The sequence below is a fragment of the Artibeus jamaicensis genome, unplaced genomic scaffold (genome assembly GCF_021234435.1).
Source record: "Artibeus jamaicensis isolate MK-2021 breed Jamaican fruit bat unplaced genomic scaffold, CSHL_Jam_final contig_466, whole genome shotgun sequence".
In the NCBI taxonomy this organism is placed as follows: domain Eukaryota; kingdom Metazoa; phylum Chordata; class Mammalia; order Chiroptera; family Phyllostomidae; genus Artibeus; species Artibeus jamaicensis.
The window spans coordinates 20,646,574-20,663,722 of NW_026521844.1; the positions used below are offsets into that span (position 1 = coordinate 20,646,574).

The window sequence follows — 17,149 nt, forward strand, 5'->3', positions numbered from 1 at the left end:
TAATAAGGCAAGGAGTACCAACAGCCTGTGCAGAGTGAAAATATTCTTTTAATCTTGTACCAATTTATTAATATCCTTCAATGTTGTCTTTAAAAAAATAGACTTAGACCATAAAAAATGTGCTTGATTTTTAAAGCCACATTCTGAGTCTGGATTTTCTCACTGGTGACCTGGAAAGCACACGACTCAGGCCTGTGATGTGGAATTCCGGGTGTAAACAACTGCTTTTTTAACACAGAGGGCTCTTCCTGAGCATCACTTTATTCTTTGCATCTCTCTTGCTCTGGCTCTCGCTCTCAGCTGCAACACAAAGCAGAGTCTACTTTATCTATGCAGAAGTTTGGTAAAAATAATCTTCCACTATCTTTCTAGAAGCTTTAATTTGGAAATTTCAGCTTATTATAAAAAATAGTGTTTAACAGAGGTAAAATTTTAAAACTTAATCAATTTTACCCTGAAAAGATGCCTTAAAAACCATAAACACTGATAACAAAAACCAGAAAAATGTTATCTTATTTACTTTGTAGTGAAGGAAACATTCCAATCTTTTTGTTTTCCAAATACACTCATTTCCACTAATAACCACCCCAAAAGTACATGAATATCAAAGGGAATAGAAATGTCTGAATTGACTTAAAAATTCCTAGTAAATCTAAAAATTATTTGAGTGTTTTGGTCAACTGGCAATGAGGAAATCACTGGTTACCAGACAGAAGTGGTTTCATTAGGGATGAAGCCAGATCACACACGATGGCAAGGGAGCGGGCGCGGGGTGAGTGCAGCAAATGCAGGCTGCTCTGTAAGGAAAAGAGAAGGCAGCTTTCTGGTGTGACAGAGTAGAAGGAAGGTTCCTCATGGTGAGAACAGACAGCATCTTTTTTAAGACAAGAGAAGGGGGTTAATGAAGAGTCTGTATTAAAAGCTCATGATCAAGCAGTCACTGAACACATATTCAATACAACATGTAACATACAAAGAATAGTGAATTTATGGAAGAACCAAATCACTTAGGCAGAGTAAATCAATCATAATAGACATAAAAATATTTTTCTTAAATTGGTTATTCTGCCTGCCTACAGTGGGAAGCCTGCCTTCTGCTCAGTTGAGTATTACTGGCAGTACCTCAGTAAGGTTGTCAGTCACTGAAAGAAGGTACAGAAGTAGGGTGGAGGAAAAATACTGGGTTTGGACAGAGTGATAAGGATCTATAAGAAGGCACAGTGACAGAGATGAGAGAGACAAAGAGGAAAGACTGCTCGGAAATGTGCTGGAAGCTAGGAGATGAGACAAGCAGTATTGAGGTGTTACAATTACCGGCCAAAGAAACACAGCAACAGTATTTAGATACGAACGATGTTACAAGACTCATGGTCCTTACTGCACATCTGTTCTCTCCAGGGCACCTTACTCTGTTCTCTGTGATGGTGGTTTTTGTTTGTTTCTTTAAGTGCTCTTTGGGCCTATAGAAATTCCAACCCCTCCGCCTTTAAATCCCGTTAAAAGTCATTTTCTTTGGTTATATCTACAGGAAAAAAGGAACATGTTATTATAGATATAGTTCAAATAACTTACCAAATTATCAGGTCTTACAGCTTATCAGACTCTACTGAAACAAGATATATGCCAATTTCATCCCAATCAATAGCTAACCGTACTGCCGTGAACAGGAAGAACTCTCTAGAGCACGGGCTCGGGGCAGAGGGCGGGTGGTGGTGCCGCAAGGGTGGCACGGACCGGCTACGGAGGGAGACTGCTCAAAGTATGCACGCCAGCACCCCACCTCTGCAAAAGCCATTTTAAACATCTGACTTTCCTTTTCTATCATTTTAAATTCCAAATTCTGACTGCCATAACCTTTCCAGAATTATTTTCAGTCTCACTGCTTCACGGCCACTGTTTTTATCCACAGTGGCCATCAAGCACATGGCAGATATGGGAGTCTAGGAATATAAAGGAAATGATGAAAATTAAATTCAAGAATATCTTGATATTTTTCTTTTCTAAATGAAGAACAACAAAATCATTCTGGCTGAGGATTCCATCTACCTATGTTCTGACTACTTTTAATTCACTTTTTTCCCTCTATTTTTTTTTTAATTTGAAAAGTACAGAACGCTTCCCGACTTTGTGCGTCATCCTTGCGCAGGGGCTATGCTAATCTTCTCTGTATCGTTCCAATGTTAGTGCATGTGCTGCCGAAGCGAGCACTTTATTCAAGTTTTAATGTGGCAGGAAGATATATCCTAACTATCCTTTAAGTTAGAATTATGCTTCAGAGGCAGTGAAAGGGTCTTTTTAGATTTAAGCAGCTATGATGCATTTCTCTTCTGATCTTAACTTTTAAAATGGTGGTATTAAATCATTCTGCTGCCGCTCCCTTTTTATCACCGTGATTTAAAAAATGGACTAGTACGTTAATTATGAAGAACAAAGTTTTCCTTATGAAAACGATTTGTTACTAAGTATCTGGTAGCTCAGGGGAAAAAAGGTTTCCATCTGCAGTCTATACTTCTGTTTTTAAAGTCCTAACGGAATCTCCTGCGCACTAAGACACAAAGCTTGTGTCTTGGCTCCTTTCTAATTACCAAGAGAAAGCAAAGGGTGCAGGATAAGAGGAGACTGGGAAAGTGAGGAGACACAAAGACGAGCCCCACCAGCATTGTCCACTCCCAAGAGAAACAAACTTTAAGTTTCAAGAAACAATTGCCTGCTGTCTGGGAGATGCTAAGGCATCAAACAATAAAGAACAGTCAACAGAGGCAAGAGGCCGAGCACGCTGCTGTGCTTCCCACTCTCTAATCCCCCGGCTCCACTAAAAAGGCCAGCTGTTGCCACCTCGCGTAGGGCGTCAGCAGAGCAAATTAACTGCCAGAGAAAAAAGCCGCGGATATTGGAAAATTCTAATTTACTGGCCTCTTTAAGCTACACTGGTTTTAACATTAAGGATATTATGTTACAGCATTAAAATACGCCTGTGCTATGGCAGCGCAAGTAAAGCATTTTACCACTGTTTTCACATTTCATTGGTAAATGAGGTGTAGATATGAAGTATTCAGTTTTGCCCGAAACATATCTTTTGTGACGTACAAGAAAAATGAGGAAATACATTGAAGCTTACTATAAAACCTTTCGACCCTCACAGACTAGCTCAACAAAAAGCCTTGACTGCTCAAAAACAATTCTGTATCTGTTACAGCTGGACCTGAAGGCTCTAAGCCTGAACACATCACACTGCAAAGCTGTGTCTGAGTTTTGGGCACTCGGATACTTCTAAACTATGGTGGCACTTGACAGACTGTACTTAGAGATGTGATTACAAGTCACATAAAGAAAGTTAACTTCCTTCAGTCTGTTCAGGGGCTTCATTCACGTTAGTATTCTCTTACCTAGACGTTCTAATTCTATCAAATCTTTCATAATCCTCTGACAGTGTAAATTGCAAGGCTTTATATAGTACAGGAAATGCAGAGATGATGATCATCGTCACTAATATGTATGTCTTTCTGATCTACCCTGTAAAGGGCATAGTTAACTATGTGAGCTTCTAAATATAAAGAACCATTTTATGTAATTATATTGTCCAATGGCTTGAGGTTTTCTTTTTAAATTAGTTTGGCACAAAAGATCTGGGCTCAAATCTTGGCTTTACCACTTATTATCTATGTGTTTCTAAGCCTCCATTTCTTGATCTATAAAAATGAAAAAAAATGATTATACCTAGGAGAATGCATGTAAAGCCCATAACCTAACATCTGGGAGAGAAAAGTATTCGAATATGCATTCATAAACAACTTCAACTTCTGATACAAAAATGAGAAGGAATCTACTGTAAAATAAGGAAGGACCCTGTAGTTTTTAGAAAGAAAGAACTAAATGATTGGCAATGCCCCTTTAATTCCTGGGTATCAATGATTCTTTGACTACGTGCACAGAGAATGAAAAGTTTAACTCGAGCTTTGTGAACGAGGGTTTTAAAAGAAACCTAAGCTCTGAATCCTAAGCAATTGATTTAAGAGCCAAACACTCACAATAACCTAGTTAACAGCTGGTACAATTTTTGGAGCAAACACTAAGAGAATTCTAGGCTATGCTGATGAAGCTCAGTGTAGCGATACTACCAGCAATTATTACCAGTGCGAGGGATGGAATGAAGAACAAAATTCGTTAAGAAAATCTGTGAGATGATAGCACTATTACTTATTCTATATGATGACAATCATAAAATAAATAATATATTTTTATAATTTTCCAAAATAAAATCATTTTATAAATCATAAAACAGATCGTAATTGAAAAACTTTGATTTAAGCTACAATATACCAATCTTCCACTCTCCAAAGAAAGCATTTAAAAACTGCAGTCTATTTGAATAAATAGGTTAGGGACATTATTAAAAATTCTTCTGGGAATCCAAATAAATTTTATCTAACAGTGTATTTCAATATCTATTAACATCCTTTGAAATAAACTTCACTACAAACCCAAAATAATTCCATCAAAGTCACAGCAGGCAAACGTGAACCCTGGACAAGTCCAAATGTGCCCAGACTCTGCACAGAAGAAATGAAGGTGGGAAGATGAGCTACGTATCTTACTCAATTTTCCATGAGGTCGTGGTCTTCTGACATCGTCAGAGATCTTTTTTTTAAGAGTCTCATTTTACTCTAAATTATTTTCATATGAGCCCAATCCATTATCAGTTATAAAAACAAAATTGAACCCCCTTTTTACCCTTTTATATAAATAATCTCAGACTTACAGAGAAAAGCTCTCAGAACACTACAAAGACATAATATTTCCTGAATCATTTGTTGCCATTATTCTCTCAAAGCCCCAAATAGTCTATGGTATATTAGCTACGAATAACTGAAGTTTAAAAATTAACACTGAGGTACTACTATCATGTAACCCTCAGACCCTTTTCAAGTTTTAGCAACTGGACCATTAATGTCCTTTAGAGCCAAAAGGTCCAGGGCAGGGTCGCAGTCTGCACGTCTTTAGTCTCTCCCAACCTGGAACAGTTCTCAGTCTTCCCCTGCCTCTCACAATCTGGGTCTATCTGAAGACTACGCGCTAGTTATTTCGTAGACCATGCCTTACTTTAGGTTTGTCTGCTGTACTTTTACAGTTAGACTTAAGTTATGCATCGCTGTTAAGAATATGATGCTGGGGTCTTCTCACTGCATTCCGAAGGTGCCACACGGGTCTGATTTGACCGTTACTCATAATACTAACTTTGACCGCTTGACGAGTAGTATCGCCAGGCTTCTCCACTCTAAAATTACTTCTCCACTTTTCAGTTACTTTGTGCAGTGATATTTTGTGTGATTAAACAAACATCCTATTCCCCATCACTTATTTTACTCATTTACTTATATAATTATTAATTTTTGGATGTTTTATTCAGTGGGTTATAATTTATAACTGCCATTATTTATTTTCATGTCCAAACTGCCCTAATCTTGGCCAGCTGGAGCCTCTGTATCCTGTTGACATGTCCCCACCATTCTTCAAGTACTTCCTATTTTCTACATCTTAAGATGCCCCAGGTTCATCCTGCCTTTCCCAGTTCCAGCTCTAGAATCTACCACATCTCTGAAGAGTCCTAGTTCCCCTGTGTGACTGCTACTCCCGTGAGCCTCCCGGACAAACTAGAAGATGTGGTCCCGCCTCTTGTTTCTTTGACTCTCCTGACTCAGGCTTCGTGGTTTCATTTGCTCTATCTAGTGAACTAGTGAACATGCTCCATCTTCTCCAGGATGAGAAGCCACCAAACAACTTATGTACTCATCCTAAAGGACAACCAGTTGGTGAATCTCCAAAGTAAAGTGCAATAAGTGTGGTGTTATCAAACTTTACAAATCTCTGTAATATTCTACCCTATACAATTTTAAAGTTATAGTAAAACCTTTCTTGATTGCCTCCCTTCTCTAAATTCTGTTAACAAATACACTTTGTTCTAACTGAATTTATACAAGACACTGATCTGTGTAACACAGTAGTAACTGTTAAACTTTAAAGGTTTTCTTGTTGAAAAGTATCCATGACCATATTCCCAAGTGTCAGACTGAAGATAAACAATAAGGAAAGATATACAAGATTCTTTCTCAACCACTGGACAAAGTCATGGCTCATCTCCCTTCGTGTGACTGGCAAAGTGAGTCATTGCTGAAACACCTGCTTCCAAGGACATTATGTGGTACATTAACACGACCACGATTCTATATACACGGAGCAGTAAATCATTTTGAGGGAGTCGTGGGTTTCTCAGCAAAACCAGTGGAACGGATGACCCGGCTTGACAGTGCACAGATTTGTACTAGTAATATACTTTCTTTAAAGAATCAAATTGAGAATAGAAAGTGATAGGGTTACACAGAAGGCTGCATCACAAAACATGAGAAAACACATCATTTTTTTTTACTCCCTTAAAAATGTGTGCACCGGTGAAACACACTGAGGTATGTCAGTGCCTGGTAACGGTGTCCTGGGGAACACAAACACATTCGTGTCTGTTGTGACACGGACACCCTTCTTCCCGGAACAGCGCACTTCAGCACAAAATTATGCACCAGGGACTTGCACGTGTTTCTGAACAGCACGGTGGGAGTCGCCTCCACCGTGCAGCTGAGGCTCTGGGAGAAACCCTGCCTGGGTAGCACAGCTAACAGATGGCAATTCCGGAAGAAACACGGCTCTTCTGTAAGTTAGCACAAACTTTCATTGGTGGCCAAAGTGGCAGGGGAAAAAAAAAGGCAAAGAAAATAGAAATAAAAGTTAAAATGGAATATGCTTAAAAAATATTATTTAAAGAAAGTAAAGGAAAAGACCGAAATGAAGAGCTCGGATAGCTTCGAGGCGGAGAGAGAAGGGAAAGACAAACCGTGGAAGACGGCAGTCTGCTCAGGCACAGGGTGCGAAACAGGACGGCTGCCTGCTTTCTGCTGAGACTCCAGGGACCGTATTGCAGTGACATAAATTCTGCTTAGAAATGGTTTTCAAATTTGAAGAACTCTGTGTTTTTCTTAACTTACTGATTTTTTTAGAGATAAGGAGGGGTGCAGAGAAACACCCATTTGTTGCTCCACTTACTCATGTACTCGTTGGCTGCTTCTTGCATGTGCCCCGACCGGGGATCGAACCGCAACCTTGGTGTATTGGGACAACTCTCCAACCAACTGAGCCACCCGCCCAGGATGAAGACCTTTCTATTCACCATATCCTTTCTTTTAGATGTCAGAAAACTCATTAGATAATAAATTTAAGTATACATTGAAAGAAAAAGTACTTTGTTTCAGGAAGCTGAAATAAGGGAAACTTGTAACAAGTTCAAAAGATGTGTATCAACCCCCAGTAATTTTATTTTTATTTAATAGAATTAGTCTTTCATTGATTTCCTTGGGTTCTAAAAGATCTAAGGAAATCTTAATAACCAATTAAAACATCTTAAAGTTAGGAACCTACTAGCATCAGGGAAGAAATACCCCCACCCAAAACAAAGTGACAAAGTGACTGGTAAGGTCAAGCAAGAGTGGGGGTGGAGGGCGGTGGAGGGAAGGGAAAGCTGCCGGGGGCAGTGCAGAAGCCTGGTGTAGGGGAGACGCCCGGCCCAGTGTAAGAGGGTGTTCACACGGGGCTGCTGGTGGCCTGGCCCAGGGGTGAGGAGAGTATGTGTTTGGGAAGGTGGTCTGGTGCAGGGTGTTGGAGCACAAGAAGGATAAAGAGGGTTTCCTGTTGTAGGGTGCAGGGGGAGAGAAGAACGAGAGGGGGAGATGTCTGCACAGAGGGTCAGAGCATGGGCTCAGTGAAAAGGACTCCGTAAAGAAGGGCGACATGACATGAGATGTCAGAGCCTAGATGAGGAGAAAAAGGTACCAACACGGTGAGGCCCTATAGTAGTGGCCTGGGGTCAGCAATGAGCCTGAGCTGGGGGCAAAGAACATTTGTTCAATGAAGGGTACAGTGGCCAGTTTGGGTACATACAGAAGGACTGATAAAAATAAGTAAATATATTAATGTTACCTGAAGCCAGATTTCTCACTGTCAGAAAAAGGAGTTACAAGTATAGAAAAGGAGAAAACTAGAACCAACCCTGTATTACTGTATTAAAATGGTGAATATCAGTATCAGCTAATGGTTTCAATATAGACACATGCGTATGGCTAGGAATATGGACACAAACATGTGTCTGTGTCTCTACACATGCACACGCACACACGTAACATTTGTTCCCTGGCTCTTTCCACGAGGGGGTCTGGGAACAGTGATGTTCCAGTAACAGTGAGCATATCTAGTTCCAGCCTTGACTTCTAATACCATTCTCAAAAATTAAATACAATACAATACAATACAATACAATACAATACAATACAATACAATAAAATAAAAAAGCTGGATCAGAGAAGTACAGAATGAGCATGGAACATCTTGTTCCATGAAAGGAAAATGTTAGGACAACAGGGGGAACTTGAATGGGGTGTGAAATTAGATGTGGTGATGTGTCCGTGTTAACATCCTGATTTTAATGGCTGCATTATGGTTGCTAGAAAATCCATTTCTAAGAAACACACATAAAGTACCTGGAAACAATGGGGCTTCAAGTTAGCATCTTTCCCTCAAATAGTCCAGGGAACAGAGTTCACTGTATATACTTTTCTATAAGTTTGAGACTAAATGGGTCAACAAACGAATAGAAAGGGGGATGATGAAAAGGCAGTAAGGTGAATGGCAGGAAAACTACTCACTGAGGTCTTCAGCCAGCTGAACGCGTTTACCAGTGAGCAACTTAACCTTCTTCTCACTATCTTCAGCAAAATCTTCCAGTACTTCTTTAACGTTTTTCTCTAATCGTCTGACTGTTCAAAGTAAATGAAAATGCTGAGGAGCATGACTTTTACGAATGCACAAGGATGTGAAATTAACAATATATGAGGATTAACTTCTTCTTTTTCTCATCACATTAATCTATTAAGTTCAGACTTCTCACAGTTATATGGAGAATATTTACCTATTATACAGTACTTTTAACAACATAAAAATAAACACATATCTCAGTGAAAGTCATATTCTCCAGACCCAACACTTTAACAGAGGCACAGATTTCTCAAAAAACCAAGTGATGCTTAGAAGTCCTTTTCTAACAGAGTTTTTGTATAATAAAGAGAGATTCCTGGTATGTTTTAACTCCCATCTTTTTCAATTACAATTTATTTGCATTAATATTTTAGGGGCGAATAGTAATCTCCAGTTTTTTTAATGAAACTACTGTAAAGGAAGTATCTGGGAATGTTTTTAACTATGGATGTTATTACTATTATTTTTAATGTCAAAATTAGAAAACAGCCCCTCTGTGGCTTACCTTCAGTGTTTGTAAGTTGTTGCCTTAAAGTATTTGCGGTGATAGCAAGCATGCGCTGTATTCGCCAAAACAGGACAACATCATTGCATTCCAACTGAAATATTAGGTAATTAAAATTACCAAGTGCAAATGTAAACACAAATTTGATCATAAACACAATAACTGCTACAGTGAGTAACTACAGCCTAAGCTTTAAATAAAAATATTCAGATTTACTTAACATATATACTCATATTCCTATTGTAGATATAAGCTACTTAATTTCTTCTGCACAGGATCCATCAAATTCTTCACAATTTGGATTGTATCTACCCCATGCCTAAGTAACTTTGCTTTGATTCCAATAACAAAGCAAACAGAGTTGAGAAGTAAGGCATTTCATTATGTTATATACAAGTAGAAACCCACAGCATATTATATAACCCTTAGTTTGTATTTAGTTTCGACTCACGACCATGTTAAAAAATGTTCTTAGGTTAACCTCTTATCTTTGACTGTATACTAAAGAAATTTTTAAAATTCAGTTGTATGTGAAAATAACTTTTTTAAAAGAAAATTTTCTGTAAGAGGTCTTTTCAACAATTAAAATTATGCAAAAAATTTTGCCACTTTTTACATAGGTATATTTAAGTGTAAATTTACTTTAAGCCTCTGAAAACTCAAAAGGAAAGCATCGTAGGGGTCTCACATAAGATCACTGATTGACAGAGCTCTTTCAGAAGGATACATTAAAAATATTTCTGCTTGTAAGAAAATGCTCAGAAATACATCATCTCCTGCCACCTAGAGGTTATTTAGTAAAATGTAGCATTAAACCATTTACAACTGTCCAAGAACTTTTAAAGCTCTTTAAAAGAATTATTTAAAACAGGATTTTAGTGATATAAAGAATTAGAATTACAACATAATATAGGAAAGTAGCACAATAAAAATTGTTTTGCATTATGATTCCCATTATGCAAATGTATGACTATGTTATACACATACAAAAGAGTTGCACAAAAATATACAAAAAAGTCAATTGAAATACTTCTAGGTTAAGGACTATTTCCTTTTGCATGTTTTTTTACATCTATTTATTGCATTAACTTTGTACAATGGAAATGTATTATTTTCTAACATACAAAGTTAATTCTTAAAAAAAAATTTTAAAGTGCTTTCGTGCCTATTACATGCACACACAGTCTTAGAGGTGCTGGCATGATGTGCCTGTGAGATGCAGACCCTACCAAAGTGGCAAACATCTCTGAAAGTATATGAATTAGGGCATTCTTTACACATCACACATTTTTTCCCAAAAGATCAAAGGACTTAAAAATAATGCTAAAGCTTAAAGCTTATGTGTAAGCATTTAAAATAAACTATTGCTAAAAGACATTTTTGCTTGTCTTTTAGAAACCTTACCTCAGAATCTACAAAATGCCTTTGGTAATAATAAAAGCCTCTTCGACAAAGGTTACAGTGGTTTAGAGCTGTTTTTAAGAAATGTCTTCTATAAACTTGGTGCCAAGTGTCCTTAATCTAAAATAAAAAAATGAACAAACAAACAAACAAACAAACACCAAAGAGTTATTCCACACTCTTCAGGTTAATCAAACACATTCTGAAAATCATATACAAAGCATATTTATAAAAAAGTTAATTAAAACTAGTGGCAAAGTTGTTATTCTACCAACCTTTTTCATTCATTCATTTTTTTCAAGACAAAGATTAGATTTAGAGTTACTATTACTCTAACCCCCACCAGTTTATGTACTCAACATCTGCAGTGTTTGTAACAAGCATTGCTGCTACACTCAAATTATCATCTTCTAGAGCAGATAAGGTTAGGATTATCTTCCCTTAATTCAAGGTAAAGTTTCCAAGGCAAAAAGAGGTAGTGAGCCTTGGACAAAGTAGGAGGCGGATGTTAGTCTCAGACCATGCCCATCAACCCACCCAAAGGTGGGTCACTACATGTAGTAACTGTGAATACTACATTTCAGTTGCTACATCAATATGACCCACTCCACGTTATTGCTACATGCCCTTCAGAGTGTTCGAGGTTCTTTCACGCCACTGTTTTTTTTAAATATTTTATTTATTTATTTTTCGATAGAGGGGAAGGGAAGGAGAAAGAGTGGGAGAGAAATATCAATGTATGGTTGCCTCTCATGCGTCCCCTGCTGGGAACTGGCCTGCAACCCAGGCATGTGCCCTGACTGGGAATCGAACCTCGATACTCTGGTTTGCAGGCCCGCGCTCAATCCACTGAGCTATGCCAGCCAGGGCACGCCACTGTCTTTTTTAAAGCATAACAATAATAACAAGTATCATTAACACCGTATGACAATGAAAAAAATAGGGCTCAGAGAGATTATATCAATTATTAAAGGGAATATTATTAGCAAATAAAATGAAACTGTACTAGAATTCACATCTCTTGACATCTAGTCCATCCACTATTCTTGTCATAGTACTTTGCTAACCTATTTTATAGCTTTATAAAGTGACTGAGCAAAGTGTCTTTTGGAAAAACCCTGAGATTTTCTTGCTCACGGGAAGTAATTAAGACACGCAGCCAATCCATACCAGAAATATGGACAAAGCCTCTCCCACTCTATTAATCAAAGTATCAACACCTACAGCCACATATAATTTAAAAGTATCAAACTAAATACAACTTATTGTTAATGAGAGCTAATGCAATGTAGATAAATTAAATCTACAGCCAACTAATAATTTCATATAATCATTAGTCTTAATTTCATTTTCAATTTATAAATAAAGCTATATGTATAACAGCTTTAACTGTTTTGAATTTCAGGTTTCTTTTCTTGTTCTGACCTGTGGTGGAATCTAAAGTAAGTAGACTCATTTCTTAAATAAGAAAACATAAATAGAAGGTAATCTTTAAAAGAATTATATGTGGCTCTGAAATTTCTTTTATGACTGTTTTCCTCACTATAATTACTTTTCTTGTTGGGTTTCACTTAAGCTGATATTAACATGAGGTTTCGATCCCTTATACCCTAACTAGGAGACACAGGCCCGGAAACAGTTTTTTCTTTAAATTTTCCTCAAATAAGCATTGTGAAGATAAGCAAATAACAGTCTACCCTGTATTTATTTTTATCCTCGTATTTTTATAACTGAGGGAAGCAGGACCTGAGGGCACTGTCCACCGAGAAACAGAGACTAAGGAAGCAAGTCTGTGCTTTCCGGCACATTTATTACCAGGCTTGGATCTACTGCTACTCCTCGGGATTCGAGGTTTTTCCGGACTGTAGTTATCTCATCACTTGCAAGATAAGCTGGGTGCTCCTCATTACATTTCAACATCTTCTCCAGTTCGTTCTTGGTTTCATTGTGAACGCACTTGAAAATATTTAAAAGAAGACGGTGTTTACTTGGTTCATGATCTGGCACACTTACAAAAACAAAGTCCCAACTGTAATAAACACATTGCTGTTGCACAACCAGTGACACGAGCTCAATCGACACACACGAGAAAGGACACAGCGCTCCAGCTTGTGTGAGAGCAGGGCAGCGCGGGGCTGAAAAGGAAGGAAGGAGAAGCAAGGCAAAGTGAAGCAAGGCTGATTAAGCCCTATTTGCTACATTTTACTTTTCTAAAATATTTTACTGTTGAAGGTACAGAAACCAGCCATCTTACTGTGGACTTTCATTCTTGACCTTCGAGTGTGATTTTAGTCTGGGAAACAGGACCCCGAGTACACGAGAAGAGACAGTGTTTTGCAAATGCCTTATATCTAAGAACTCGATGCTCATGAGCCTTGTACCTGTTGACAAGTTTCTTTCCAAGTATATTAAATATAAATTTCATAGTGGGATTTTAAAAAAGTTTTTTATTAAAAAATCATGGTTTAGATTGCTTCTGTAAGGTGCCTATTATTCTTAAATTCACTTCCAACCTCTTCTCTATAATTGTTCATCATCTCTTCACCAAAGGAGGAAAACATATATACACTAGTGATAAGTCTGGAAATAAGACCCTTATACAGTGTCAAGTGTATCTTTCCATTTTCCAATACTTCTTTTAAAATTGCATGGTTGAAAGAGCTTCAAATTCACTGATTAAACAAGTTACTACTATAGCACTTAGCCTAACCTATACCAACCTACGAATCTGAGCATTTATATAAAAATAACACAAACACAAATAACTGGCTTATAAATGGAACTAATTAATATTCTCTAAAAACATGACACTTCAGAAGAAGTATTATTTACTAAAGAGAAATGTCACTGTTTCCTTAAATATCCACTATTTGGTCTGAGGTAGGAAGGAAATCTCTATAAAGATGACACTCCCCAACTCGTCTGTCCTGTCCCCCCACCCCCGCCCCGTGCCTCTGTCCCCGCATCACTCGGTCAGCAGGGCAGCAGTCCTCTCCCTTTTCTCCTGACTGAGGTCTGCACTAGATCAGCTCAGACAAGGTGAGAATTTCCAGAGACAGCTTTTCTTAGAAAACTAAGAATAAAGTAACACCACAAAAGCACAAAACAGTTTTCAGAGTATGGATTCATCATCCTTAACACAGAATAATCTTAAATTCCTTTCCCTGCTAAATCTGACCACTCAAAGACAGAAAGAACTGTAGATGTGGCTGCCTTAAACTTGCAAAATGAGACCCAGAGACATGCTTAACCTCCTCTGGAATCTGTTCCCTTCTTCGATGCCCAGGTACGAGGTCTATAGCAGTGGTTTTCAACTGGGAGCGGGAGGGTTAGCAAGGTTAGAGAGCCACAACGAACTCTCAGGGGTCTGACAGTGGTCTCCACAGTGGGCTCTGTTTTGAAAGAGCAGACAAACACACACGAACACCTCCCAGGTGATGCTGAGCAGCCCCTCTATGATCCCGATCACGGCCTCTGCTCTAAAGTGACCCTGAGTCCTACATATGCCCTGCCCTGAAACCCAGGGAGGGGAAAGTTCTTCTCTGAAAGGTCTCCTTGTTCCTCTTCTAGGACACAGATCCGTGTATGACCTTAAAACAAATCCCTCTGCTTCTCTTGAAGGGACCCCCATGGGTTTAAGTTTCCGAGAAAAATAACTTACAACCAGGAATCATTTCTCTCTGAGAGTGTTTGGCCAAAGCATATTTACCATAAGTTGCTGAGGCAAGCTTTGCCCTCATTAATTGTCTGGAGACTCTAAGACTATTGTATTAGGACTTGCAAGTCAGACATCATTTTTCTTTGGTGTTTATTTGCCTTACACCGTTTTTTTCAACTGATACCTCTGTCTGCACAAAGTCAGAAACCTCTGATGGGTCCCCTAGAAGCTTTTTCTGGCAGACGGCCTGCTCTCAGCCTGTGTGTACAGCAGGGACAGCTGACGTACCCTGAATGAACACAGGCACATCTGACCAGTAACTCGGTCCACTTCTCCAGCTTCTCTGTCTCCTAAGGACTCCTTTCCACAGAAATCATTTCAGAAAAAGAGAAGAGGATACTATCTCTTCACTATTTTAAGACAAATTGGGACTCACCTGATAGCTTATAAAACAAGAAACTAGAAAAAATATGTGTTGATTATAAAATTAAACTCTATATAAAATAAAAACAAAATAACATAAATAAGAAAATAGGAATAATGTCTATTCTCTTTGGCTCCTCTTTCAGTACTTCCATATCTTCGTCTCCCTCTCTAACCGCACAGACTCAGAAACGACAGACTGGGTCAGGTGCACCTCTTCACCCTACTCATCGCTTCCTGCCTTTAAGTATTCTCGCTCTCCGTTCTGTCCCCACTCTTTCACTTAGGAATGAACAAGGATGAGACGGTGGTATAAGACTGAATGCTAGATAGGAAAAAAGCCACAACAATCAGGAATAAAAAGAGGACAGGGACTTTAAAAATTTACACATTTCCCCTCTTTTACGCATTTGTAGTTAGTTACACTTGTCTTTACCATTTTGTTCTTCTGCAGTGCTCATTAAGTGTAAATAAGTGGATTCTACAATGCTAGTTCCTGTCTGAAATTTTATACTTATTTTGTGAACACAAGAACAAAAAAGATAAAAGAACATAATTTAAATAGACAACTCACCAAAAAATCCAAAGATGATAGAATAAAGTTTTAAAAAGTCATTACATTTTACTCTAGCCATATTCATTCTACATCCTCTGAAATCCTTGGCATTCTTTTTCTTTTCTCATAACTTTAATCTTCAATTTACCACAAACAGGAAATCAAAATGAACAAAGTAATTAACTACAAAAGGGGTATTTTTCAACTCCCTTTTCTTTCAATAACATAGCTACTTACAAAATATCTTTCATTCATAAGTTAAACAGTTTACTGTTTATTTTAAAATTTTTATATTTAAGAAAGGCTGACACAAACATTTGAAATTATTAAAATTGCTCTAGAGATGTGCAAAGGTTGTATTTTATTGCTTGAATTAAAATGAGTAAAATTTTATCATCATAAGAACAGAGATTTGTTTTTACCTGTTCTTGGGTCCGATTTTTCCAGTATAACCACCTCTTTTTCCAATCTGGGCCCACCATGTTTTCAATTGCATTTTCAGCTAAAAAATGTTAAAAATTCTTTTAAAAAATTCATTATGAATTTTACCACTTACCAAGTACGTGAATTATAACATAATATTCTGGCTTTCTTAACTACTTCAAAGTGATACATCAACATAAAGTCAGTTGAAATGAAGAAAAATTATATGATTGATGGGGTGAATATATAAGAAAAAATTTAATTATATATGTTTATAACCTATGAAAAATACAATTGCTTATAAGGTTCTCATAAGCATACTAGAAAACACTAAAAGAGTTTGAATATACCTTTTTATATAATCAACACTTATAAACATATACCTAATTTATTTAATATTTTAGTTACCAAGCAGCTGACCAAAAAACCCTACAAATAATATTCAATACAGTATTAATAACAAAGACCTTGAAATACTAATTTTTTAAAAGATTTTATTTATTTATCTTTAGAGGGGAAGGGAAGGAGAGAGGGAGAGAAACATCAATGTGTGGTTGCCTCTCATGCGTCCCCTGCTGAGAACTGGCCTGCAACCCAGTCATGTGCCCTGACTGGGAATCAAACCGCGATTGTCTGGTTTGCAGGCCCGCGCTCAATCCACTGAGCTATACCAGCCAGGGCCGAAATACTAATTTTTTTAAACAAAAGTGTTTTTAACAAAGAACATCGGTATGTTCTTTGCAGCTGGGTGATTCCTTCATCACTGGGAACACTGGAAAGGCAGTAGCGCACGTCCCTACTTACTGTCCTTGAGACGAGCCTGCAGAGCCTCTTCCATGAAGTAAATGGCTGCGTCCCACTGCTGTTTGTCGGAGATGGACCGGTCTTCTAAAGCATTGTGCTGAATAACTCTCTGAAACAACATGCAAAGACAAAGTGAGTCTGATTTGTGTCTTATTGTTTACTAACTTTATTCAGGTTGACAGCGAAGCAAATATCCAAAATAACAGATGTACCTACAGCGACATGAAAGTATGTTCCTTCCACACAAATGCAGGGGGTCCTATTATCTGCCCATTTGCCCACTTGTTGTCTAAAAAACAAATGGAGACTTTTCTCCTCGCCCAGATTAAATGAGCTGATCATCTTTAACATCACTGCAGGAGAGGGGGTCATACTGCACCTTCAACTACATAAAATCCTACACCTAGAACCCTAGAGTTCAGGAGTTAACACTTCAGTTCATCTCTACCTCTCCTATTGGTCATATAGCAGGTGCCTAATAAAGTTTGATTATGGTGATAAAAATGTTATACATAACAAAAGATTA

At 37.9% G+C, this 17,149-nt stretch overlaps 1 protein-coding gene and 1 non-coding gene across 5 annotated transcripts in view; both read right to left on the reverse strand.

Moving 5' to 3' along the window:
* Positions 1-17,149, reverse strand: part of OPA1 (OPA1 mitochondrial dynamin like GTPase) — a 95,015-nt gene that overhangs the window by 16,449 nt on the left and 61,417 nt on the right. For all 4 annotated transcript variants that reach the window (XM_053667206.1, XM_053667209.1, XM_053667207.1 and 1 more), the window contains 6 exons: positions 16,624-16,732; positions 15,819-15,898; positions 12,575-12,715; positions 10,763-10,879; positions 9,359-9,452; positions 8,745-8,855 (listed from right to left, as the gene is read on the reverse strand). In XM_053667206.1, coding sequence (XP_053523181.1) covers positions 8,745-8,855; positions 9,359-9,452; positions 10,763-10,879; positions 12,575-12,715; positions 15,819-15,898; positions 16,624-16,732 — 652 coding nt within the window. The remainder of the gene's footprint in view (positions 1-8,744; positions 8,856-9,358; positions 9,453-10,762; positions 10,880-12,574; positions 12,716-15,818; positions 15,899-16,623; positions 16,733-17,149) is intronic.
* LOC119039023 (U6 spliceosomal RNA) lies at positions 2,102-2,208 on the reverse strand. The gene has a single exon (XR_005080529.2). It is a non-coding gene; the product is annotated as a U6 spliceosomal RNA (small nuclear RNA).